Raw genomic sequence first — 24,203 nt, forward strand, 5'->3', positions numbered from 1 at the left:
CTGAAGCAGTTAAAGTGCATTAGGAATAAAAAATCTGCTTAGTAGTTTCGGATAGAGAAGGGAAAACCCTTGTCAGTTTATTATTGTCATCTGCAGCCAGCATCATTTAACTCCCTTCCTCCCCAGGTCATCCTGGACCCATCCCAGCCTGTAACTGTACAGTGAAAGGAGAAGCAGTACAACAATGAGCTCATCTCTCCCTGAGACTGCTTTCTTTTCCTATCAGCATACTTTGTGTCATCACAATAGATTGAATCCTTTTCCTCAAACACTCTAGTGCTACTGTACAAGGACTGCAAGAGGGTGATACCCAAATCAAATTCTGGATCTTGCACTGTATGTAAAACCTGTGAATTAAAGTATATGTCAAGGCAAAATAAAAAAATGAACACTTAGTAAATCTCTGGAATACACACATTTCTCCAAGTTTTAGTTGTTTAACACACTGTAATTAAATTAATTAACTTCAAAATACTAACAACTTACAAAGTAATCCACAATTCCGTCCTCCGCTACATCACCACCTTGTCTCAAAAACACAAAAAAATCAATCATTCTCTTTGTTCCTCCCAGGACCTCCTGCTCTCTAGCTTCCTTGTCATCTGCTCCCATGCTCACCTCCAGGACTTTCCCATCCATTCAATGGAACTCCCTACCCCTATCTGTCCGGCTATCGCCTAATATGTCCACTTGTAAGCAATCCCTAAAACCATTCTCTTCAGAGGAGCTAATCCCCCCCTCCACCTAACAACTGCATTTCCACTATCTTCATCAGCTCATCACCCACAGTTATTACCATTTGTAGAATTTGACCCTCCCTTTAAGTTTGTAAGCTCGAACAAGCAGGGCCCTTTAATTGGATCATAACTGTACTGTCTGCCTTCATGATGTAAAGTGCTGCGCAAACTGTTGGCACTATATAAATTCTGTATAATAATAATAATTACTAACTGTTGATTTGCCAGAAATAAAGTGTGATCCTAGCTTCCTCTTTTTTCATATCTCCATACCCCTCCTTGTGCACAGGCAGAAAGCACATAATGTTATCAACTGACAATATTTCTGGCAAAGTCAATAGGTAGTATTTGCACTTAACAAATATAGAAAAAAACATTCAATGGTATACTTGTATATTTAGCAGACCAAAAGGGAGCAAATAGGAGAAGCTCATGGTTTAGGTTTATATATATTTGCAGTAATTTGTGTATCTTATATCCACCTAGAGTTCAGCTTGAGGGTTCATATACACTAGCAGCTCCAAAACTGGAGTTTAGGAGCTTTTGGCGTTTTTTTTTTGCCAAAGCTCCTAAACTCAACTTCATAAAAGCGAATATGTCCTTGTACACATAAGGTTTTAGCAGTTTATGAGCTGCTGCGGTTAGGTGCGTTTTAATATCCCTCTCCAGAACGTGGAAGAATCAGGATAGGAACGTTTTGACTGCCGGCCACAGGAAAACACAAAACGTGGCAAAAGCCATGCTGCAATTTTGCCACGTTTTGCGTTTATCTGCTGCTGCGGTAAACATAGGCAGGGTGTACAGGAATAAAGTAAAATGCAAATAGTGAATAAAAATGTCCTTAGCTTTCATATATATCTCGGTTGTGGAGAGGAGAGAGTATGTGGTATATTGGACTTGGCACCCAGTTATTTTAGAGGCGATTTAAGTCCCAGTAGCCTGGGTCTTTCTGGTGGGCATTTTAGTGTGGATTGGCTCAGGAGGTGGAAAGGTTTTTAAGAAGTAACTCTACAGGCATGGTGTTGGTGTTTGGGCAGACCATTTACATATATTGTTATGGTTTATGGACTATATTCATCTGTTCAACACTTATTTATATGTTGAATTGTTTTTTATTCACTATTTGTTTGCATTTTAAGCTTATTCATGCACATGAGCACTTTTAGGCTACATGTACACGGGACGTTTTAAAAAGTCCTTTGAATGCTGGAATTTAACAGCTATGGTAAAGGACGTTTAAAACGTCCCTTGTGTCGCGTTTGCAGCCGCGTTTAGCGGCATTTAGCGGGCGTTTGTGCTTTTTAGAGGTCAAAAAATCATTCCCCTTTAAAACAGGAAAAGAGCTAAACGCGGGTGATCGTGTTCGGTCGCGTTCTGCGTTTGAAACGCCGGTAAACACACGTTCTGAACATCCTGAACACCAATAATTGCTTTCCAAAAAACGACACTGAACTTAACTGCCTCTAAATGACTGTAAACGACTCAGTGTACATGGACAAATAAGATAACATAGAGGAGGGTTCAGGGGCTTCTGAAAATAATGCTCAACTGCTCCTAAATGTCCGTTTACAAGTAGCAGTGTACATGAGGCCTAAGTGTGCACAGCAATTTGTGTATCATGCTATGTGTATGACTATCATACTGTATTTTTTATACCCACTTATGGAATATATGCACGTTGACACTTTATGGTTACACTTGGATGATAGCACCTAATTTTTTTGTTTTTATGCACTTTATGGATTCATAGTTTATCGACGCTGATAATTATATAATTTTTCATTCTTTGAGTCTATGCACAAATAACTAACAGTGCCTTACTTTATACTCTTTTCAGGTTTTTATGTGTTTATCACATTTAAAGGGGCAGCAGGTTATAAAACAAAAGTTTTTTGTAGTTGGGTGCCTTCATACATTTTTGCAGGGTGTACCCTGAAGCCTTGAGGTGGTAGTAAACTGCTAGGTGATTTTTTATTTATTTTTTCTGACCTGAAAGATAAAACCCTAATGTGCTAGTAAGCGCTGCATATTAGCACATCGCTAGAGGGCCTCGTTTTCAGGTAAGTTTCACATAATGTGCTGTCACCGATGGAGTTTGCTTCCATCCTTACCCAGTCTTCCTTCTGGGTCTGCAGACTCTTGCTGTGTGACTTGCCAAAGCTGCGATGACGTCACTCCTGGGCATGCACAGAGGAGCCACCATTTATGCCACAGGACTTGGGTGGCTGTTCCTTCAGAGGGCATGGGCCGGTGACGTCATCTGCTGCATATACAGTAAATGTTTAGGAGATATTTACAGTACTTATAGGTAAACCTTATTATAGGCTTACCAACAGGTACAAGTCAGAGATGGGAGTTTACTCCTACTTTAAGCTATCGCTATTGTATTCTTATATATTTGAAACTGTGTACAAAGTCAATATGATCTGCATCTTAATAAACAATAGTGCAACTTTTGTACTAGATTTTATTCAGTCACACAAGCTTGCAAGCAGGCAACATTGAACTCGCATATTCTATTTAACCAATGCTCACAAATTGGCAGACTTTCAGTGACCGTAGCGGTTGCTGACACAATATGTCTTCTGCTCCAATATGTTTAAACAGTATAACTATGTGCATCATTATTCAGACAGGTGCTCTTTAATGAGCACACAGCTTTGTCACTCATATGTATGCCCTTTTGTTTCGATGCATGTTGCTAAGCCTGCAAAGCACATAATTGGAACAACCATCTACAAAAAATATGGCAAAGGTGGCCTTTGTTAATTTTCATTGCACTTAAACCAATCAGTCAGGAACCATAGTAAGTGGCCATAATAGATCAGATTTTTTTATTAAAACGTTAGTATCTTGGTTAATTTGATGTATATAAAATAACTGTTGTGCAGTACAAGGATTATAAAAGGTATGTGCTCCTTTATACCTGAGATTTTAGATAAATTAAACCTTTGTCATTTTGCTATAACAAAATGAGAAAAGACGATTGTGGAAATAAATAAGTATAAACCTATATAAAGTGTAAAGAGCATACCGCTCTTTTGCAAGATTTCTAGTGTTAACTGCTTAGAAAGGCTAAACTTAAAGGGGTTTATTTATCAAAGCTGGAGAGGGGAAAATCAGGCTCACTTCTGCATAGAAACCAACCAGCTTCCAGGTTTTATTGCCAAAGCTTATTTGATCAAGCTGAGGTTAGAAGCTGATTGGTTTCGATGCAGAAGCCAGTCCAATTTTGCACTCTCCAGCTTTAGTAAATAAACCCCAAAGTCACTAAACCCAAATCATAAAAAAAAAACTATCAAATGCTGTTTATACTCACCCACTATGAGATTTGTTACCTGTATTTTGCCAAAAAAAACCTGGTTGATCCTGCTGCTCTCTATCTCCACCTTCTGTTCATGTCCCCAATTCAGGTAGGGATTTTGCTGCTGTAGTGGCAACTCAGCACATGCTCAGTTTTCAGTGAGTTTCTATGCTAAGCATTTACTTCCCATCACATCTGAGTAGCCCATGTGACTACAGAGTCACACATGTGGGCGTATACACAGTGGTAAATGACAGCCTACTCCCTCTTTCATGCCCACTAACCAGCTAAACACAATGGGATTGGAGTATTACATGTAGATTTGATGGAGGCTTCACCTTCCTCTTTTTCTAAGACACAGGCTGGAGGGGCTTTACAAAACCTGTGACTGGCAGAAATCCACCCACACCGTGTTATTGCCACAATATAATAAAGATTTGATTTCAAATATATATTTGTATGCCAATTTAAAACAGTATATTTATATTATGTATTTATTTTTAGTCTGTATTCCAAAGGCTGTTTTTTTATTTTGAAGACGTGAGGAGCAGCTGGGCACTAGAAGCTGGGAAAGAGCTGGTTCCTTTGACAGCTACATATTAGGAAAAAGTATTTAGATTTTTTTTTTTTTTTTATAAAATAATTACAGTGTCATCATCCAGAAATAGAAGGGGCAATGTACAGTGCAACCGGAAAGTATTCACAGCTCTTCACTTTTTCCACATTGTTATGTTACAGCCTTATACCAAATTGGATTAAATTCATTATTTTTCTCAAAATTCTACAAACAATAACCCATAATGACAACATGAAAAAAGTTTGTTTGAAATCTTTGCAAATTTAAGGGAAAACAAAAAACAAAAACATGTACATAAGTATTCACAGCCTTTGCCATGACACTGACATTTTTTTGGTAAAATGATTCAATAAAACAGCATGTACTTACTTAAAATGTCCCTCCCCATCCCAATGATTCCATCTCCGAGTCCTTACTTGCAGCTCCTCCGGTGTCCGTCCTTTCGTTTCAAAAGACCCGCCTCTGGCCGCCGGCAGCCCGCCTCCCGGTGATGCCACTATTACTACGATCTATGCATGCATGAATGAACTAACAGACCCGGCGGGCGGGCGAGCGGCCGCTAATAGCTATAATTAAGTAAGCTCTTCACTTCCATGTCAGCGGAGATACCCGCCTGATAACAAGGTGAAGAGCATACTTAGTTACAGCTATTAGCGGCCGCTCACCCGCCCGCCGGGTCTGTTAGTTCATTCATGCATAGAGCTTAGTAGTAGTGACATCACCGGGAGGCGGGTCTTTTGAAAGGAAAGGACGGCCAGAGGCGGGTCTTTAGAAAGGAAAGGACGGCCAGAGGCGGATCTTTAGAAAGGAAAGGACGACCAGAGGCGGGTCTTTTGAAACTTGCGCTGCGCTCGCGGCGGCCATCTTTACTATCGGCATTTTTAACCCTATTTCGGCCGAAATGGAATAAGCCCATTTTCGGTGGCCGAAATTTCGGTGCACCACTAATATATATATATATATATATATATATATATATATATATATATATATATATTTAATCCCACAAACCAAGCCATGAATTCCAAAGAATTGTCTCTAGACCTCCAAGACAGGATTGAAGACTTGTATTGAGGCACAGATCTGGGGGAGGATTCAGAAAAAATTCTGCAGCATTGAAGGTCCCAATAAGCACAGTGGCCCACATCATCTGTGAATGGATGAAGTATGGAACCGAACCACCAGGACTCTTCCTAGTGTGGGCCGCCCAGGCCAAACTGAGCGATCGGGGAAAAAGGGCCTTAGTCAGGGAGATGACCAAGAACCCGATGGTCACTCTGACAGAGTTCCGGCATTTCTCTGTGGAGAGAGGAGAAACTTTCAGAAGAACCATCTCTACAGCACTCCACCAATTAGGCCTGTATGGTAGAGTGGTCAGACAGAAGCCACTCCTCAGTAAAAGGCACATGACAGCCCACCTTGAGTTTGTCAAAAGGCACCTAAAGGACTCTGACCATGGGAAACAAAATTCTTTGGTCTGATGAAACAAAGATTGAACTCTTTGGCCTGAATGCAAGCGTCATGTCTGGAGGAAACCAGGCACGACTCATCACCTAGCCAATGCCTCCCTATAGTGAAGTATGGTGGTGGCAGCACCATGCTGTGGGAATGTTTTTCAGTGGCAGAAACTGGGAGACTAATAAGGATCACACAGCCAAGATAACAAAGGAGTGGCAAAGGGACAACTCTGTGAATGTTCTTGAGTGCCCCAGCCAGAGCTCAGATTTGAACCTGATTGAACATCTCTGGAGAGATCTGAATATGGCCAACCTGATGGAGCTTGAGAGATCCTGCAAAGAAGAATGGGAGAAACTGCCCAAAAATAGGTGTGCCAAGCTTGTAGCATCATACTTAAATACTTGAGGCTTTAATTGGTGCCAAAGGTGCTACAACAAAGTATTGCGCAAAGGCTGTAAATACTTATGTACATGGGATTTTTTTCCTTTATTATTTTTAATAAATTTGCAAAGTCTTCAAACAAACTTCTTTCACGTTGTCATTCTGAGGTACTGTTTGTAGATTTTTGAGGAAAATAATGCATTTATCCCATTTTCAAATAAGGCTGTAACATAATAATATGTGGAAAAATTGAAGCACATTCCATACTTTCCATGTGCAATGTAAACAGTGTGTGTTTAGATTATTTAAAGACCAATGATGATTGTCACCCTATCCTGCTGATTTTTGAAGAACTTGACAACAGTACTTACTACTGTCACCATCAGCTGACAGACTTTATCAATAGACTTTCTATAGGAGTACTGCATTTGGTATCTGTAATCAGCTTTTGTTAAAGGAACAACAAAAAATATCGTAGAGCTATAAACATATACTTCCCAGAGGGAAAATACTTTAGTAAAAACAATGGACATTTTGTTTGACCTTTTAGCAGCTACAGACTAGATGGAACCTTTGACATTTATCTGTAAATCACCATATAAACCCAACATGTCACTACCTTACACTATAACAAATTGTAATGGCTATCTAAAACCAGAACAGAGAAAGTCTAAGTTTTCATATTTAATGGGGTCCTTGTTGACTTGATGCATCAGGCAATTACTACTGAATTTCCTATTCTAATTCATCCCAAAGATGTTCTTTTGAATTCAGATTTGGTAATTGGTCCACAGTCTGTGTGCCTCAGCAGAAATTAAGATTCATCAGACCTTTTTTTTTTTTCCCCACTCAGCAATCCAGTTTTGATGAGTCTTTGCCCACTCAGTTTTCTGTTCTCAACTTGGTCTTCTGCTGTTTTTGTCCATCTGCCTCAAGATTAACCGTGTTGTGCAGACTAAAGCCTAGTACACGCGCAACGATTATCGGCCAACCGATCGTCCGTCTTTTGTCCAGAGTGGTGTTTTGTTGGTTGGAATGTGCCTAGACTGCACACGAATTTTCTCGCCCGACAAAATTCTACTTCAGAAGTGATGTCATGTGTTGGTTTGCTTTCTTTGTGTTCTTTCTTCTCTGAGCATGCCCAGTCTTGCTCATACGATTTTTCCCTGTCGAAATCTGTACTGACTGCACGAAAATCGGCCGTGTTTTGACGGCGGACAAAAATTTTATAGCCTGCACACCAGATTTTTTTCGGCCGAAAAGTCGGAGTCGGTTGTCGGAAGCATCATACTAACAAGCCAGAAATCGGCGGATCGGTCGTCAGGACGAAAATTCCCTGCCGATTTTCGACGTGTGTGTACGAGGCTTTAGACTTGTGTAGACTTTTCTACTTACCACAGTTGTAAAGAGTGCTTAACTGAGTAACCATAGTCTGTAAGCTTGAGTCAATCTATCCACTCTTCTCTGACCTCTCCAAATAAAGTCCTTTAGTTCACAGAACTGCTACTCCCTTTTTACCATTGATAGTTAAAGCAGTTGTAAAGGCAGGTGGTTTTCTTACCTTACTACATTCTATGAGTTAAGGTAAAAAACTTTCTGCATGCAGCTCTCCCCAAAGCCCCTCTAAATACATACTGGTACCCGATCTTGATCCAGCAATATGCACGAGAGCAGATGCTCTCATTGGCTCAGATACAACATGTATCTGGGATCCTATGGGAGTGGGAGCAGGGCCCAGCCCCGTTCTGTGTGTCTTATGAGCACACAGAGAGGGGCTCGAGCAATCACACACAAGTGACCCCATAGCAAGCCGCTTGTTATGGGGGCACACAGAGGGGGGGGGGGGGGGTTAAGCCAGGAGCGCCGGCGGGAGACCCGTGAAACAGAGGATCAGGGCTGCTCTGTGCGAAACTATTGCGCAGAGCAGGTAAGTATAACATTTTTGTTATATTAATTAAAAATAAAAAAAAAATTAAGCTTTACAACTACTTTAGCTCTGTGTAAACACAGTGATTAAATTTTTGCCTATTCTGGGGTTGGATATAAACATTAACTGCTGCCCCTAACTTGTATATTCATGTCATACATTGTGTTGCTACAACGAAATCAGCTGATTAGCTCATTGCAAGAATAAGCAGGTGTTCCCCTAATATTCCGTTTGGTGAGTATATACACAATGTGACCCCCCCCCCCCTCCCAATCAACCTATATCAGCTTAAACTACAGGAAGATTCATAGAATGTAAAAAGTCTTCCAGCGTATGGGTAGTACAGCGGCTCCCACTGTGATGCTATGTTCTTTCAATATGTGTGTGGCTTTCCTCTCTAAGCTTTGATTTCTTCCTGCAGTGCAACATATATTAGTAGCGTTTACCTACATTGGCCCTAGAGTGTGCATCTGTGTGATTGTATCTGAAACATTAGTTCCTATATTCCATTAAGGCAGATGTTTTTCTGGGAAAAAAACCTTTAAAAAAAATCTTTGAATGTATTTTTCAGGACTATACAATAGGTTGAGAATGAAATGTATTTTTAAGAGAATGACTTAAAAGGAAAAAAGACAAAATATTACGCTCTCCACATTTTGAAAGTGGGTCGTGATCCAATAGCAAATTAAAAAAGCTGTGCTTCATGTAAACAAATCAATACATCAATTTTTTTTGTGGCTACACTAAAGATCTAACTGCTGCACAGGGCATTTACAAAGACAGACTGATATCTCAATTTCTACAGCTTTATCAGCTGCTGATTATATTAGGCCTTTCTAAATCAAATCAACACAAAAAGCATCTTAGGAAAATTCAGAAGAAATAGAGCAAACAGAGCATAATTCAATTTACATGGGAGTCTCTGAAAAAAAAAAAAAAACAACAGCTTTTCAGAGTCTGTAAAGCCTAGGCATATATGGAATCACAGACTCCGACTTCTTACACACAAGACGTCCTCAAATGGGATTCTGTAAAACAGGTTTTAAAAGCAGAATTTTAAAATGCAGTGCTGTTCTAAAGCTCAGCAAATCCGGCCAATCAAAATTAGTGAATGCACTGCATCCCTCTGCAGTGAAGGGAAGCAACGAAGCAAGCTGTCATTCAGCAAAAGCAGACCTAACAACCAGCACCACTGCTCTTCTGAGACGAGGAAAAAAAGACAGGACCTCACTCATGTCTCCTGAGAGTTGCAGTCTTCAGTATGTTAAATTACTTTCATCATGTATTTTCAGATGCTTATTGATTTCGCTGTGGGAAGACTGAACGAGCGACCGCAGCAGCCTGAAAGCAGCAGTACAAGCTCTGCACGTTAGCACTATGCTGAAACAATGGCTCAACGCAAGAACATCTTTTCATTAAGATCATTTTCTGGGGAGATACGTAGCACCTGCCTTGCTGTGTGCTCTGCTTACAAGTGAACAAGATGAAGCAATTAAGAGTGGCTCACAAAGGATCCTTAATCTTTGGCAGAGGTAAGTGCTGTCATCACTTTTCGCATGGAGTTTTATAATAGACATCTCTTGTAATACATGCTAAGCTTGGATTTCCTAGACTGTCTCCGTACAGAGAAACACATTTATAATGCTTTAAAGTCAAAACTGCATTAATTCGTGTATGCTTCCTAAATAATTTGTGTGGCCAACATTCATATCAGGTATAATTCAATTCAAATTCCTCTGATAAAAATAATCAGTCATTGCATAGACATAAGGTAGCTGATGCAAAGCTGTGTTACTTTCATCCTAACATGTAATGGGGGTTTGTTTCTCGCTGTACCTCTCCTCATTTGCGTTATCCAGTCATTTATTTTTTCCCTAATATTTGCATGGCTTTGACAAGAGTGAATCAGACTTGAAAGAACTTATTTGCATTGTAAGCAGGGTGATAAAACAAAAAGCAAATTAAGGCACACACGCATCATTCAAAAGGCAAATTCAAGTTGCATTAATTTCAGACGTAATCGTGACAATAGTGCAGGGGAGGCTCTCCTCACTATGTCTGCTGGAAACTACTTGCTAGCAGGGTGAGGACATACTGTCTCGAATATTGGTCACCAGTCAATGGCAGGCAAAGTGTAGAAGCACCATGAAGAAAAAAGGTAAATAGAAAGCACGATTTTTTACCGTTAGGCAATTATAAAAAGGTATACAGAAAAAAAAAAAATACTGCACAGAAGGGTGCAATCTATCGGTGTGTATGTATATATGCAAAGGATAAACATTGCCTTTATATATGGTGTCATTAACTTACCATATGCATATTAATAGATATCTTCTAAGTGTCATCTCAGAATTCACAAAATCAGTGCTTAAAATATAACATTAGCTAAAACGTTTAAAACGCATATATTCCTCATACAAAAACAGCTACAACTATTTCTTTTTCTGGTAAAGGCCAAATAACTAATACAGCAGTACTGACACAGATTGACAGATGAAGCAAGCACAATTTGTGCCCCACGAGTGCGAAATGGACTTTACTTAAAACCAGTTTTCAAGAGCACAAAAAGGAATTAGCAGAGACCATGGAGGGAAGTTGAATATATATGACAGTAAGGAGACTAGAACTCTGACAAAGCTTTAGTGATCCACATTCATTCTTAGCAAAACAAAATAGTAAGACTGAGTCCCATAGCAATACTAGAACAGCGTCTAGGCTTTGGACACTTAGGGGGAGATTTGCCAAAACTGGCGCACACAGAATCTGGTGCAGCTGTGCACACTAACCAATCCGCTTCCAACTTCAGCTTGTTCAATTAAGCTTTGAGAAAAAGGCTAACCATACATTATACAGTTTTCCTTTAGATTTACCAAAACCATAACATTTCAGGTCAGACCTAAACACTTTCAATGTGTATGCAATCAGGCAGGCCATTGTCCTACATAGTTGAAGGTAAATCTAAAGGATATTGTATAATGTATGGTCAGCATAAGGGCCAGTCCATACCACAAAAGTCCCCCAGAACCATTCCAGATGCTTTTTTTGCATGTGCAGTTTTAGTAAATCTTCCCCTTAAGCTGGCCATACATTATTCAATTTCCTTTAGATTTATCTTCAACTATGTAATGCAAGGGCCTGCCTGATTGCATACAAATGGAAAGTGTTTAGGTTTGACCTCACATTATATGGTTTTGGTAAATCTAGAAGAAAAGTGTACATAAAAATTGAATAATGTATGGCCAGCGGTAAGGTTTAAAAACCCACCTCCATGATTGGGGGTGTTGCTACGCCATTCATTTGGAATTGAGATCCCAATGCACAAGTAATGTACTACAACACACTACTTTGCATTGTGGTGCGCTACATCAGAAAAAATGCTGCATGTCTGTTTTTTGAGTCCATTCCTGTACTGCCTAAAATTAATGGGTTGCCTTAACGAGGCGCATGTTAATTGCGTTAATTCAACATACATGCCCAGAGAAGTATAAATGGGCCCTTAAACTGGGGGCAAGGAGGAATTAACTTTGTATCAACAAGTATTAAATAGAATATTTCCACGCCAATAATAAATAGGCAATATCAAATAAATGGATTTATGCTTTTGACAGACTTATGATAGTATTAGTAATAAAACCAGCCATATTTAGTAGAATTCCTATAAGATGGTGGTAAAACTGTAGGAAGTTTAAACATAAAGCCTAAGCTACAACAAAAAGGGACGCAGAGAATATCCATTTGGTGAGCAGTAGTAGATTGCCTAATAGATTCCACCCCTGCTGAACAACAGAGCTACTGAACATCTTTACAAGCATCTGACAGTGTGACAATGACATCATGTATCAATCTCTGAAAAGATGCTTCAGTGAACTAAATGGTCCCTTATGGCAGAAGGAAGCAGGTAGGTGTTTAGCAGCATGATGCCAAGTTCTGCCACACAGCTTTACTGCCTAGAATCACAGTTGCCTTCTAGCTTTCTCCATGCAGCCCACTTTGATTTCAGCTTGTTACTCATTGTAAGTTAATAGATTCAGGGATACAAAAGATGAATTTGGTTAATTAACTCTGCTTCTCTCGACGCACACTTAGGCCACAGGAAATGTACAGCCTGTGACACAGGACTGATGCTTTATCTCTGGCCAGTGTGGAATCTGGCAGGGCTTACATTTTCCATTTTCTGCAGATGCTTTTGCTTTCTTGTACAGGGGAGACCAAAGCAGATTTTCTTCAAAGCACAGATTACATGCTGATCAAAAATGAACATGATTTTTATTTCCTCTATGCAAAATAATACGTATAGGGGGAAATAAAAAAAAAAAACCCTAGCATCTTAAAAAAAGGCTGTCCAGTGCGGTTTACTGGAAATAAAATGTAGATAAATGTGCTCTGAGCTCTGTCTGGTCCTGCAGAATTTCACTTCTTGCAAGATACACTTGGAACAGACATCACATTACAGACGCACAAAACCAGAACACTGAAGTGTAAATACAGCTTGACACATACACAACACAAAAGCACAGCACAGACTTTAGCAACCTGTGCGTCTCCAGCTACCATTAAACTAGATATTCCAGGGTAATAATAACAGGCCAACAGCCAGAAATTGCTGGCCACAGGGTTTAAATGGAGACTTCATCGCTAAAGCCATTTATTATTATTGTAGAAAATATCACGCTGAAAAATTACAAATTGTCAAATAAAACCTACCCAGAAATTTGGTGGACAGTTCTTCATCAAATCAAACCTTTAACTCACCATTGGTCCTTGTGTGAAAATATGTTAAACACAAAAGAAATAGACATTACGTGTTAAAGCGTTAGTGAATCACGGCAATAAGAAAATCCTCTGCAAGACAATGGCATAAAGTGCTAGAATGCATCGCCAACAGATCCACCTTGGGGATACCCCACCGGAGACACAACTGATAAAACACCTCTGGATGAAAGGACCACTCCCCTTGGTCCAACGCCTGCCGACTAAGGTAATCTACCTGCCAGTTTTCCACCCCCGGGAACGTGTATGGTTGAGATGGCTGGAACGAACCGTTCTGTGCCTCTTAGAATGCTGGCTACCTCCAGAGCCGCGAGGACACTTTTTGTGCCCCCGTGGTTATTGACATAAGCTATGGCCGTGGCATTGTCCGATTGAATGCGCAATTGACATCTCTGAAGATGATCAGTCCAATGGTCCAGGCACAGTCTGATCTCTCTGCGTTCTAAGACATTGATTGGTATACTGGACTCTTCCAGTGTCCAGATCCCCTGAGCAGAATTTTTGCAGAGGACGCCTCGCTAGCCGGATAGGCTGGCACCTGTGGCGATCACTGTCCAATACAAGGGGAGGAAGGATTTGCCCAGCCGCAGCGCCAGATAATGAAGTCACCATATCAGGGACTCCTTAATTCCCCGGCTCAGCCGGATCTGATTGTTCAAAGACTGCAGAGTCTTGTCCCATTTGGCCAGAATCTCCCTTTGCAGGGACCTCATATGGAACTCTGCAAACGAAACTGCCTCGAAGGTAGACACCATCAGGCCCAGCACCCACATGCAAGTCTGGAGGGAAGGCCATTTGCTGGACAGCAGGGGACGAATTGCAGCCTGCAATTTCTGGAGTTTGTCCAGAGGAAGGAGCACTCTGAGTCCAGAGTCAGACCCAGATAGTCCAGCTTTGTGGACAGAACCAGAGCAGACTTCTGAAAATTCAGAAGCCAGCCAAACTCCCCCAGAGTTTGTATGCTGATTTCCAGGTTTTCCACCAGATCAGTAGGAGACTCCGCTCACAGGAGGTGGTTGTCCAAGTAGCCCAGTACAGCGATACCCCAATGGCGTATAAATGCTAGCACCAGGGCTAACACTTTTGTGAAGACCCAAGGAGCAGAGGCGAGACCAAAGGGTAACGCCATAAGCGAATAATGCTCGTCTTCCACGGCAAAGTGGAGGAGGCGCTGGTGACCGGCACATATTGGAATGTCAAGGTAAGCATCCTTGATGTCGATAGAGGCAAGAAAACCCCCCTGATGCAGGGATGCCACCACCATGCAATTGATTCCATCCTGCACCTGCACAAAGCAGTTCAGCGCCTTGAGGTCCAGGATTGGACGCACCTTGCCTTCCTTCATGGGAACTGTAAACAGGTTTGAGTAAAACCCTGAAAATGTTCCAAAGTCAGAACGGAGACAACCACCCCTTGAAGCAACAGGTCTTGTACTGCCCCAAACAGACCCTGTAAAAGGTCCGGGGATAGGCACAAGTAGAAAGGAAAGAACCTTGCTGGCTAGTTGGCGGTTGTGTCTGGCTTTGGAGTTACAGATCAGGAACAAACATGCAGCAAATAAAAGTCAGAACTCCTGTCCTGTATACTAGTTCTGAACAAGCCAAAGCATCCACATGAGCACCAGCAGGCAAGTTGCATTTTAGGACAGATGTCATCCACGGCAGTTCACAAATTTCCCCCATGGCAGGTTTACACAGGGCTCATAGGTAAGAAAAATGTAACAACATTGCAGGAAAATATTTAGCAACATTAAACTTGGCAGAACTTCCAGCTTGTTCCTATAGCAACAACAGTACAGACTAAAAGCAAATTTGCATAAATTAAGGGACTTGCAAAGGCTGAAAATCAGTGGGAGCTAAATAAAGAGCACATTTAAATATACGTATAGTCTATATGCTTTTGATGTACAGGGATATTGTTGACTGATATACAAGGTTTTCCACACATCCATGGTAAATAGGCCTCATATTGAGATCACAGAGCTTCAATCGTGTTTAGGAAAAGTGGGGATAGCATCACACTAGTGTGACTTGTCACATATTATAGGCTGGCTGACTTGGGATTCTGATAGCACTGATTATGCTGCTAAGTCTCCTAGACATGAACACAACATCTAACAAGCCCTAGTGACCAGGTATGAAAACAAAAATTCTAACAGCTGAATCACAAAATTAAGGGCTGTAGACTTTAACAGTTATGATAGATCATTTGAATACTAGATCATCTTCATTCCACTTGTACAAAAGCTTTTTGACAGCTTAAAGTGTTACTAAACCCACAACAGTAAAATCAGTCTGTATATGCAGTAAAGCATGCATTTTATACTCACTGTGAAACCAAACGGGTTAATCCCCTGCATTGTGTAAAAAGGCTGTTTGATCCTACATGCACAGATCCTCCTCTTCTTGCATTGTCCCCAAAACATGTCTGGATAAGGCAGTTAGTGGAGTCAGTCTGCACATGCTCAGTTTGGTGTCTATTACTATGGAGGTTTTTTTTTTTCTTGGGAGAGTGCATGTGATCAGCACAGGGCCGATCAGCACTGTCTAGACAGAGGGTCACGGGTCCTGCATCCCGATAGGACAGCCAGTGCAGAATAAAAACTCCTCCTACAAGCTTTAACCAGGCACTGATAGAAGTCACAAGACTGCTATATACTGCTGATGAGAAAAGGTATTTAGCAGTTTATATTTACTAAAATAATTCCATTTCCATGTTGTGTACTTTTGGAGACCAGACATAGTAAATGCAGGGTCCTGGGTTTAGAAACACTTTAAAAAGGAGGAAATGTTAGGCTGCATTTACATTCAATGTGTTAAAAGTCAATTTTGTTTTTTTGTTTCTATGCATATATTTGCACATTGTTCTTCTGGAGTATTTAGGCATCTGCATTTTATTTTAGCCAATGGAAAGCTAGTTGCTAGGATTAGGAGATGATTATTATAGGTTTGAAAAAGATAATTTTCAGGTGCTTTCATTGAAGTCTATGTGGATAAAAACTCCCCATTCTGCTTCAAAAGTGGCAGATGTACCTTTTTTAGTGTCAGGCATCGAGCTGTAGAGCTCTAAGGAAGAGGTCCAGCTTTGAAACGCGTCAGTCGATATCCTTGACTAAGAAAGTGGACTCCAACACTATGGATGTTGTTACTTGGATTTGATATGCTGGTTTACATCACTTGTTTGTGAGTAGACATTTTTAATAATTTATTAATAAAAGCCTACTGAGGATAATGTGCTAGGCTGGTGCACCCTCTTTTTGTATTTATGTTTATCGAGCTGTAGACACCTGGGTGCTCATATTTGAACAAGCACAATTTAAGCATTTGATTTTGGTTGTTGAGCATTTTGGAGCTTTAGGCGTTGCTTTTTTTTTTACAGGCGTTTTTTTTTCAGGCATTTTTGTGCGGGCGTTTTTTTTTTTTTTTTTTAAATCAAAAAGAAGTATTTATTGAGAAAACGCACAAAAATACATGGTACTTTAGACACAGCCATAATAACATTTCAATATGCATAAAAAAGAAAAAAAAGAAAAATTGTTACAAAACACAGTCAAGGAGTAAAAGAACTGTAACAGACCAGGGTCCACCGCAGCCTGCGGGGCTGCACTTGTCTAGTCAGCATGGCAAACAGGTAAATATGGTACAGTGAGATAAGGTAAAGTTAGACAGGAAAATAACAGATGTAATCAGTTCTCCTCTCAACTATGGGAGCCAGAACAGAAAACCTTGTTAGGTTAGAGTAGTAGTCGGTCCAGGACTAATTCCGTGGGGGCCATACCCGGAGAACTCAACCACACTCCCCAAACTTTATAAAACTTAGCCGTAGACCCCCTATGCTGGTATACATGGATTTCTCCATGCGGAGAGTGATGCCCAATTGTTCCAACCACATCTTATAAGTTGGAGGATCCCGGGCCACCCAGTGTCGGAGAAGGAGCAGATGAGCCTGAAACAAGGCCCGTCCCGCTGCCTCGAGTAGATATTTATCTGGCACGATATGTTCCAATATGCCTAGGAGACACTGTCTGGGATCCTGGGGAATCCCCAAACCCAAGACCCCGTTGATAGCAGAAAGCACCCCGGACCAATACCTGTGCAGCTTTGGGCATCTCCACAATAAGTGCACCAGGTCTCCCACCCCGCTCACGCACCGATTGAACAGATCATCTGACCTAATACCCATAGAGTGGAGTTTCTGTGGCGTGTGGTGCATCCTAAGGAGAAAGTACAGTTGAGACACCTGGTGTGACACATTAAGAGAGCACAGACGCACAGACTCCAAGGCCTCCTCCCATTGTTTGCTAGGAATCTCCCCGACATCAACACTCCAGCTCTCGCATGCTCTACTGGGGTACAGCTCCAGGTACGCCCCCAACAGGGAAGCGTAACAACTGGAGATGAAGCCCTTGGTGGAGGTAAAGTGTCGCATCAGGTAGAATACAGGAGTGGGAGACAACTGTGAATGCTGCAGGGAGGTTTGTGCAGGCGTTTTTAGGTTGATAAGTGACCAATGAAAACAAAAACTAAAAACGCCTGTAATCTGCCAAAAAAAGAAGCTCATGTACTTTTTTGAGTGACAGCCGTTTTGCTTAAGGCGACAAAACGCTCAGATATGAACAGGGTCATGGAAATGAATGGAATTTGTCTTGCTGAGCATTTTTAGAGCTGAGGCTTAGAGCAGAAAATCACCCAAAAATGCCTAGATGTGTACGGCGCCTTAAGCTTCAAGCTACAATCAGGTGTGAATTAGGGCTTAGGGCTACAAGGATTCCTTAAAGATTATGGATCTTAAAGTGGGTGCAAAGCTTTTTTTTTTTTTTTGTATTAAAATAAAAAACATGTCTATACATACCCCCCAGATCCTCTTCTTTTGGGGTTTACTGACACAGACAGTGGGACTCAGCCCCGCCCCCTCAGCCCCGCCCCCCGTTCCCCTGTCACAGGATTTGATTGACAGCATCGGGAGCCACTGACTCCTGCAGTTATCAATCTGTCCAATGAGGAGAGAGACAGCGGGTTGGAGATGCTGTGCTCGTGCACATCGCTGGATTGAATCGGGCTTAGGTAAGAAAAAGGGGAGGGGGTGCTGCAGCACAGAAGGGTTTTCACTTTAATGCAAAGAATGCATTAAGGTGAAAACCCTTAAAACTTTACAACTACTTTAAAAGACAAGTGCACTTTTAAACAGAAATGTATAGGCTTTTCAAAGTAGTTCCTGCACTACTTTGCCACGATTTGATTGCGTTTTGAGCCATAGCTTTCAAAATCGCGGCAAAGTCGCCGCAAAATCGCGCCGTAAAATTGCGTCGCATAAGTGTGAAAGGGGCCTCAAGGCTTAAGTTTTTTGGCTTAATGCATTCTCTGTATTAAGGTAAAAAACCTATGTTCAACCCCCCCCCCCCCCAAATACTTACATGAGTCCCATCTTGATCTGGTATTGCTCTCTCCCTCCTCACTGGACGTGGAGGCAGCACTGGCTGCCATTGGCTCCTGGTGCTGTCAATTAAATCCAGTGAGGAGGGAACATGAGGCAGAGCTGCGCCAAAATGTGTGTGTATCAACAGACGCACACAGACCGGCTGAGGATCGAGCCTGCCTGTGTGCCACCATAAGTAGCTCTTCCTATGGTGGCACATGGAGAAGAGAAGGACCCGAGAGCACTGACAGAAAACCCAAAAAGCAAATAATCTGGGCCACCCTCTGCAATACCTTTACATGGAGCAAACAAGTATGACATTGCTTGTTGATTTTTTTTTTTTTAATTTACAATCACTTAAAGCTATACAATAGTATGAATGAGTTTAAGTTTAAAAAAACCTTTACTGTGCTTCATATTTGCTCAGTACATACTCATGCTCTGCTCCCTGCTTTGCAGCACTACATCATGGTTGTGCTTTACTACTCTTTCCCACAATGCAATCAAAGAGCAGGCTAGGGCTTTTTTTTCCATTGTAACCATTGTACTCTTTAGGAGTGTTTTCCTTCCTATCCTGTGGGGATAGAAAGCAATTGGACATATCCAACATTTTAAGCAAAACGGAGAAGGGTTCAGACAACTGACAATTTTTCTATTGCTATTCAAGTGTTCCTGTCCCAACGTAAACCCCTTCCCCATTTCTTGCATGATATCAATGGGTCAAGAAGTGAGGGAAAAAATCTACCCCAATAGGATAACACACAGAACTAAACATTTAAACAAAAAAGTTACTTTTACCCACAATATTCCTCAAGAAAATTAAATATGGTTGGAGCTTGGTTTTAAGTAGCTAAGCAGCCAATGTCACGGTTAGAAAGATAAAGTATGTAAAAATGTAAAGGTTACATCAACAATTACAGCAGTGTTCCTCTTTATTACAATTAACAACCACCATGGAGTGACATATCTATCACAGATCATGCTAAAGGTCAGTTTTTATTAGGTTGAATTCACAAAGCTTATAACAATGATAAGCTTTGAATTAAAACATGTATGTAATTTTTAAATCCCATTGGGCTCAGCTAGAAATATACTGTCATTGTTTGTGTAAATTGAGCCCAATGCGTGTTGTGCCCAGAATTATACGCAATGATTTTTTACTCTTTGCTATTTTGTCATGCCATTTAGGTTGGGAAAGACATAGAAAATCAATAGAAGCCTGTCTATATTTAGGAGGCAAAAAAATGCATCTATATGTAAAGTCTATTTTTAATTATTTTTGGAGGTATACTTGTCCCTATAAATTATCCACACACACACGGTTACAAAATGTAAATGGTTTTGGCGCAATCACAGTACAATCTTGCAGTGCAGAGTGAGTCCACACTCACCATTACTTTTTCTGTTGGAAAATATCAACTGTCTCTCTGCAGTTTACTACTGTCTGGACAAAACTTAGTTGGCTTTGCACTGTCCGGCAAATAGCAATTGGAAACCTTCCAAAAATGCATTGAATACTGGCAACACATGCCAGGGAACCTTTGGAAACATGGAAGACACCACTATGTATGGTCAGCTTACGTAATATCACACCTGTAAGATTTTTAGCCTTTAGGATTCATTGCACACAATGTTGTAACATTACAGAAACTTTCTTGACCTTCTTTAGCCTGAACAAGACAAGTGATTATTCACGGACTCATGAGGTTGAAGGGAGTTTACACGAAATGACAACACAACCATATGAACTATATCTTCTATGTAGTTGTATGTATTTTTCCATAAGAAATCAGCAAACATTTCAAATTGCCAGCCAAGTGCAATCATTTCTAAAAGGAACCAGGGGGTACATACATTTAAAAAAAAATAATTATTACACCATAAATATGGCACTCCCTGTTTGCGGGCTGTGTAATCAAACATAATGACCGGCGATCGTGATCAATTCATGGCCGAGGCGACCCCTCTTCCTAGATGGGAATGCCCCTGGTTATGCAGTTCCTCTTCGGAGGATTTGTCTTCTGTTCTTTGGAATTATAATCATAGCCCAAAATAGAGTTATACTGGATCCTTAACAACCAATGCTGTATGTCAATGTTGTCATACACTGGTACATTTCTATATTATATTGTACGTTTTTTTTTTATCTGTATGGTTTATAATCTTAATCAAAAATGATTGGAAAAGAAATGTAGGTATTTTGTGATTTGCCTCTCTAATATTGTATTTGTCTTCTTACAGGACTCATGCTGCCTATCTCAACAGAATGTGTTTCATGCTCTTGCTGGAAACCAACATGCAGTCCGAGGCCAATATAACAGTTCGCGATGAGATTGACGACGTCAGCACCAACATGTATAGACCACTGTCATACCCACTCAGCTTCCAAATTTCCCTCACCTGTTTCCTCATGCTGGAAATGGTTCTGGGCCTTGGAAGTAACCTCACCGTACTGGTTCTTTACTGCATGAAATCCAACTTAATCAATTCAGTCAGCAACATTATTACTATGAATCTCCATGTCCTTGACGTGATAATATGTGTAGGGTGTATTCCTCTGACAGCTGTGATCTTGTTGCTGCCGCTAGAGAGCAATAGTGCATTGATTTGCTGCTTCCATGAAGCCTGCGTGTCTTTTTCCAGTGTCTCCACAGCGGTCAATGTCTTTGCTATCACACTGGATCGGTATGACATCTCAGTAAAACCTGCCAATCGTATTCTAACTATGGGCCGTGCATTCATATTGATGACATCGACATGGATAGTTTCTTTCCTTGCTTTCCTGATTCCTTTCATTGAAGTTAGCTTCTTCAGCTTTCAAAGTGAAACCACCTGGGAGAACAAAACACTCTTGTGTGTCAGCAGTAACGAGTACCACACTGAACTTGGGATGTATTACCACCTATTGGTGCAGATACCCATCTTCTTTTTTACAATTATTGTGATGTTAATAACATACAGCAAAATACTCCAGGCTCTTAACATTCGTATTGGCACAAGATTCTCAACAGGGCAAAAAAAGAAGATACGCAAGAAAAAAACAATTTCTCTGGCTACACAGCATGAAACCACAGATGTCTCACAAAGCAGTGGAGGCAGAAATGTGGTGCTTGGTGTAAGGACTTCTGTATCTGTGATCATTGCCCTCCGCCGAGCAGTCAAAAGGCACAGAGAAAGACGTGAAAGGCAGAAAAGAGTTTTCAGAATGTCACTATTGATTATTTCAACCTTTCTTTTTTGTTGGACGCCCATTTCCATATTAAATACAATTATTTTATGTCTGGGCCCAAGTGACCTCTTGGTAAAACTTAGACTTTGCTTTTTAGTCATGGCCTATGGAACTACCATCTTCCACCCTCTGCTATATGCATTCACAAGGCAAAAATTCCAAAAGGTTTTAAAAAGCAAAATGAAAAAAAGGGTTGTTTCAATTGTGGAAGCTGATCCGATGCCTAATAATGCCATAATCCATAATTCATGGATAGAACCCAAGAGGAGTAAACAAATGACCACTGATGACAACGAAGCTAGGCAGAAATGTTTATCACCTCAGGTTGCCACGGACTAGCTTAGTATTCCTGTTTTTCTACCTGAAGCAAAGACTGGTATTAACAGGAGAATGACACTGCCAACAAAGCAATGATTTTTATTTATTTTTAATTTGGTAATTACACTGTATATTTTCGAAACATCGTACATAGGATAGATGTTTGATTTTCACACTGCAGTTCATTGGGCATGGCAGTCTGTTCATGTAATTCGTATAAATTTGTTGATATTTTGTTCACCAAAAGACGTGTAAATCATTTTATAAGAAAAGAAAAAATTAAACGCAAAATTATATTATATTATAATATATATATATATATATATATATATATATATATATATATATATATATATATCTCTTTTAAAAAGTTAACACATTTGGAATAAAAATATCTGCTGAAACCTGTTGGAACAAAGATATGTTCATTAACTACCACAGAACTGTGAGAAGTAGCTTATATTGTACAAGCCTATTTAAACTATATGAAAGTATCAGAGGGGCATATTATATTTTCAGTCTAAACAAGAAGGGTCACCTTCTCATTTGGAGTGAATCATTGCAGGCATAATGACGGTACTATGATGTATTCATAAAGAACCAGGTCTTCAAATTAAAATTATATTTAAACTGTGGGGCTTATTTAAGAGGACCTTGTTTTGGAGCCCAGTCCAAGAAGCTTGTTGTTGGCAAAATACATTTTGTTTTCCGTATGGACTTTTCACACTAGGGTTTTGCACTTGAAAATCTTCTACATGCAGCATTTTCTCTGCAAGTGCAAGTGTTTTCAGCTCTCGCTGTGGTCTATGGAAACACTAGCAAAATATTCAAATACCTGTACAGTACTCTTTCTTGCTTGTATAACGTATATACACTTCCATCCCTAATATACCACAATATACAGCAATTTAAAACAAAATGCTTATAACACTTATAACACTTATGAAAAATGTGTGAAAGGTCCATTTATGATAACATTGGACAAAAAATATTTAATGCAAAATATAAATTCGAATATACTTTAGGCTTTGTTCTGAAATTATGCACGCTCTGTCCATTTTGGGGCAGCCAGGCAGGAAAGCTGGCAGGGCTGTTTTACCCAAAATGCTGGTCTAAAGGGGGCCTGAATGCCCATATCAGTATTATATCTTATCAGGCCTCAAAATATTGGAAACAATTTCAACTATTATCATATATTCTCTACCTCAGGGATCAGCAAATCGTTGATTGCAATCTACCCATAGATCGTGTCCCAGCATTGCCCACCGCCAGTCTAAACTGCTCCTCCCACACATGCAGAGCAGGGCAGGGAAGGAACATACCTAGCATGCTGTGCTGATTCCCACCAGCCCTCCTCTCACGTCCTTCCTAGGTGCTTGTACAATCACATGGGATGGATGGCCAGGGATCAGTGCGCCAGAAGACAGAGCAGTAGTGTGTTGGCAGCACTTCCCTGCTCTGCCTGTGAGGGAAGTATTTGTCTTGCTGTGACCCCCTGTACACACAAATCTTTCTGCCCTACTGACCCCATCTTCTGCCTTATAAGACTAACATCTTTCACCACCCTGCTGACTGATACCTTCCAGTGCCCTACTGGCAGCATCCACTTCTCTACTGACGCCATCTTCTGCCTTACTGACCCCCTATAATCTGCCCTACAAATTGCTGACCTCTGTTCTCTGCCCTGAAAACAAATGACCTCTGTACACTGCCATTCAAACTGCTGACTCCTGTATTCTGCCGTAAATACTACAGACCTCTTGACCTCATTGACCCCCAGTGTTAGTCATATTCTTCTGACTAAAATGCCATTTTAGTTTTCGTCACATTTTAGTCATTTGCAATTGTTTTAGTCGTATTTAGTCAACTAAAATCTGCAGTACATTTCAGTCGACTAAAATCGGCAGTACATTTCAGTCGACTAAAATCGGCAGTACATTTCAGTCGACTAAAATCGGCAGTACATTTCAGTCGACTAAAATCGGCAGTACATTTCAGTCGACTAAAATCTGCAGTACATTTCAATCAACTAAAATCTAATCGGTTTAGTTGAATTGTAATGCATTATTTAAGCATTTCTCTAGAAT

General features: G+C 40.5%; 2 protein-coding genes across 2 annotated transcripts in view; one reads left to right on the forward strand and one right to left on the reverse strand.

Annotated features, from left to right (window-relative positions):
• COG5 (component of oligomeric golgi complex 5) overlaps window positions 1-24,203 on the reverse strand; it is a 644,155-nt gene that overhangs the window by 528,931 nt on the left and 91,021 nt on the right. The window lies entirely within an intron of this gene.
• On the forward strand, window positions 9,473-22,397 carry GPR22 (G protein-coupled receptor 22). Its single transcript, XM_082254392.1, has 2 exons — window positions 9,473-9,916; window positions 20,811-22,397. The coding sequence occupies exon 2, from the start codon at window positions 20,836-20,838 to the stop codon at window positions 22,135-22,137; it is 1,302 nt and encodes a 433-aa protein (XP_082110518.1). The 5' UTR covers window positions 9,473-9,916; window positions 20,811-20,835; the 3' UTR covers window positions 22,138-22,397.

This window comes from Pelophylax lessonae (genome assembly GCF_965119305.1).
Source record: "Pelophylax lessonae genome assembly, chromosome: 4".
Taxonomy (NCBI): domain Eukaryota; kingdom Metazoa; phylum Chordata; class Amphibia; order Anura; family Ranidae; genus Pelophylax; species Pelophylax lessonae.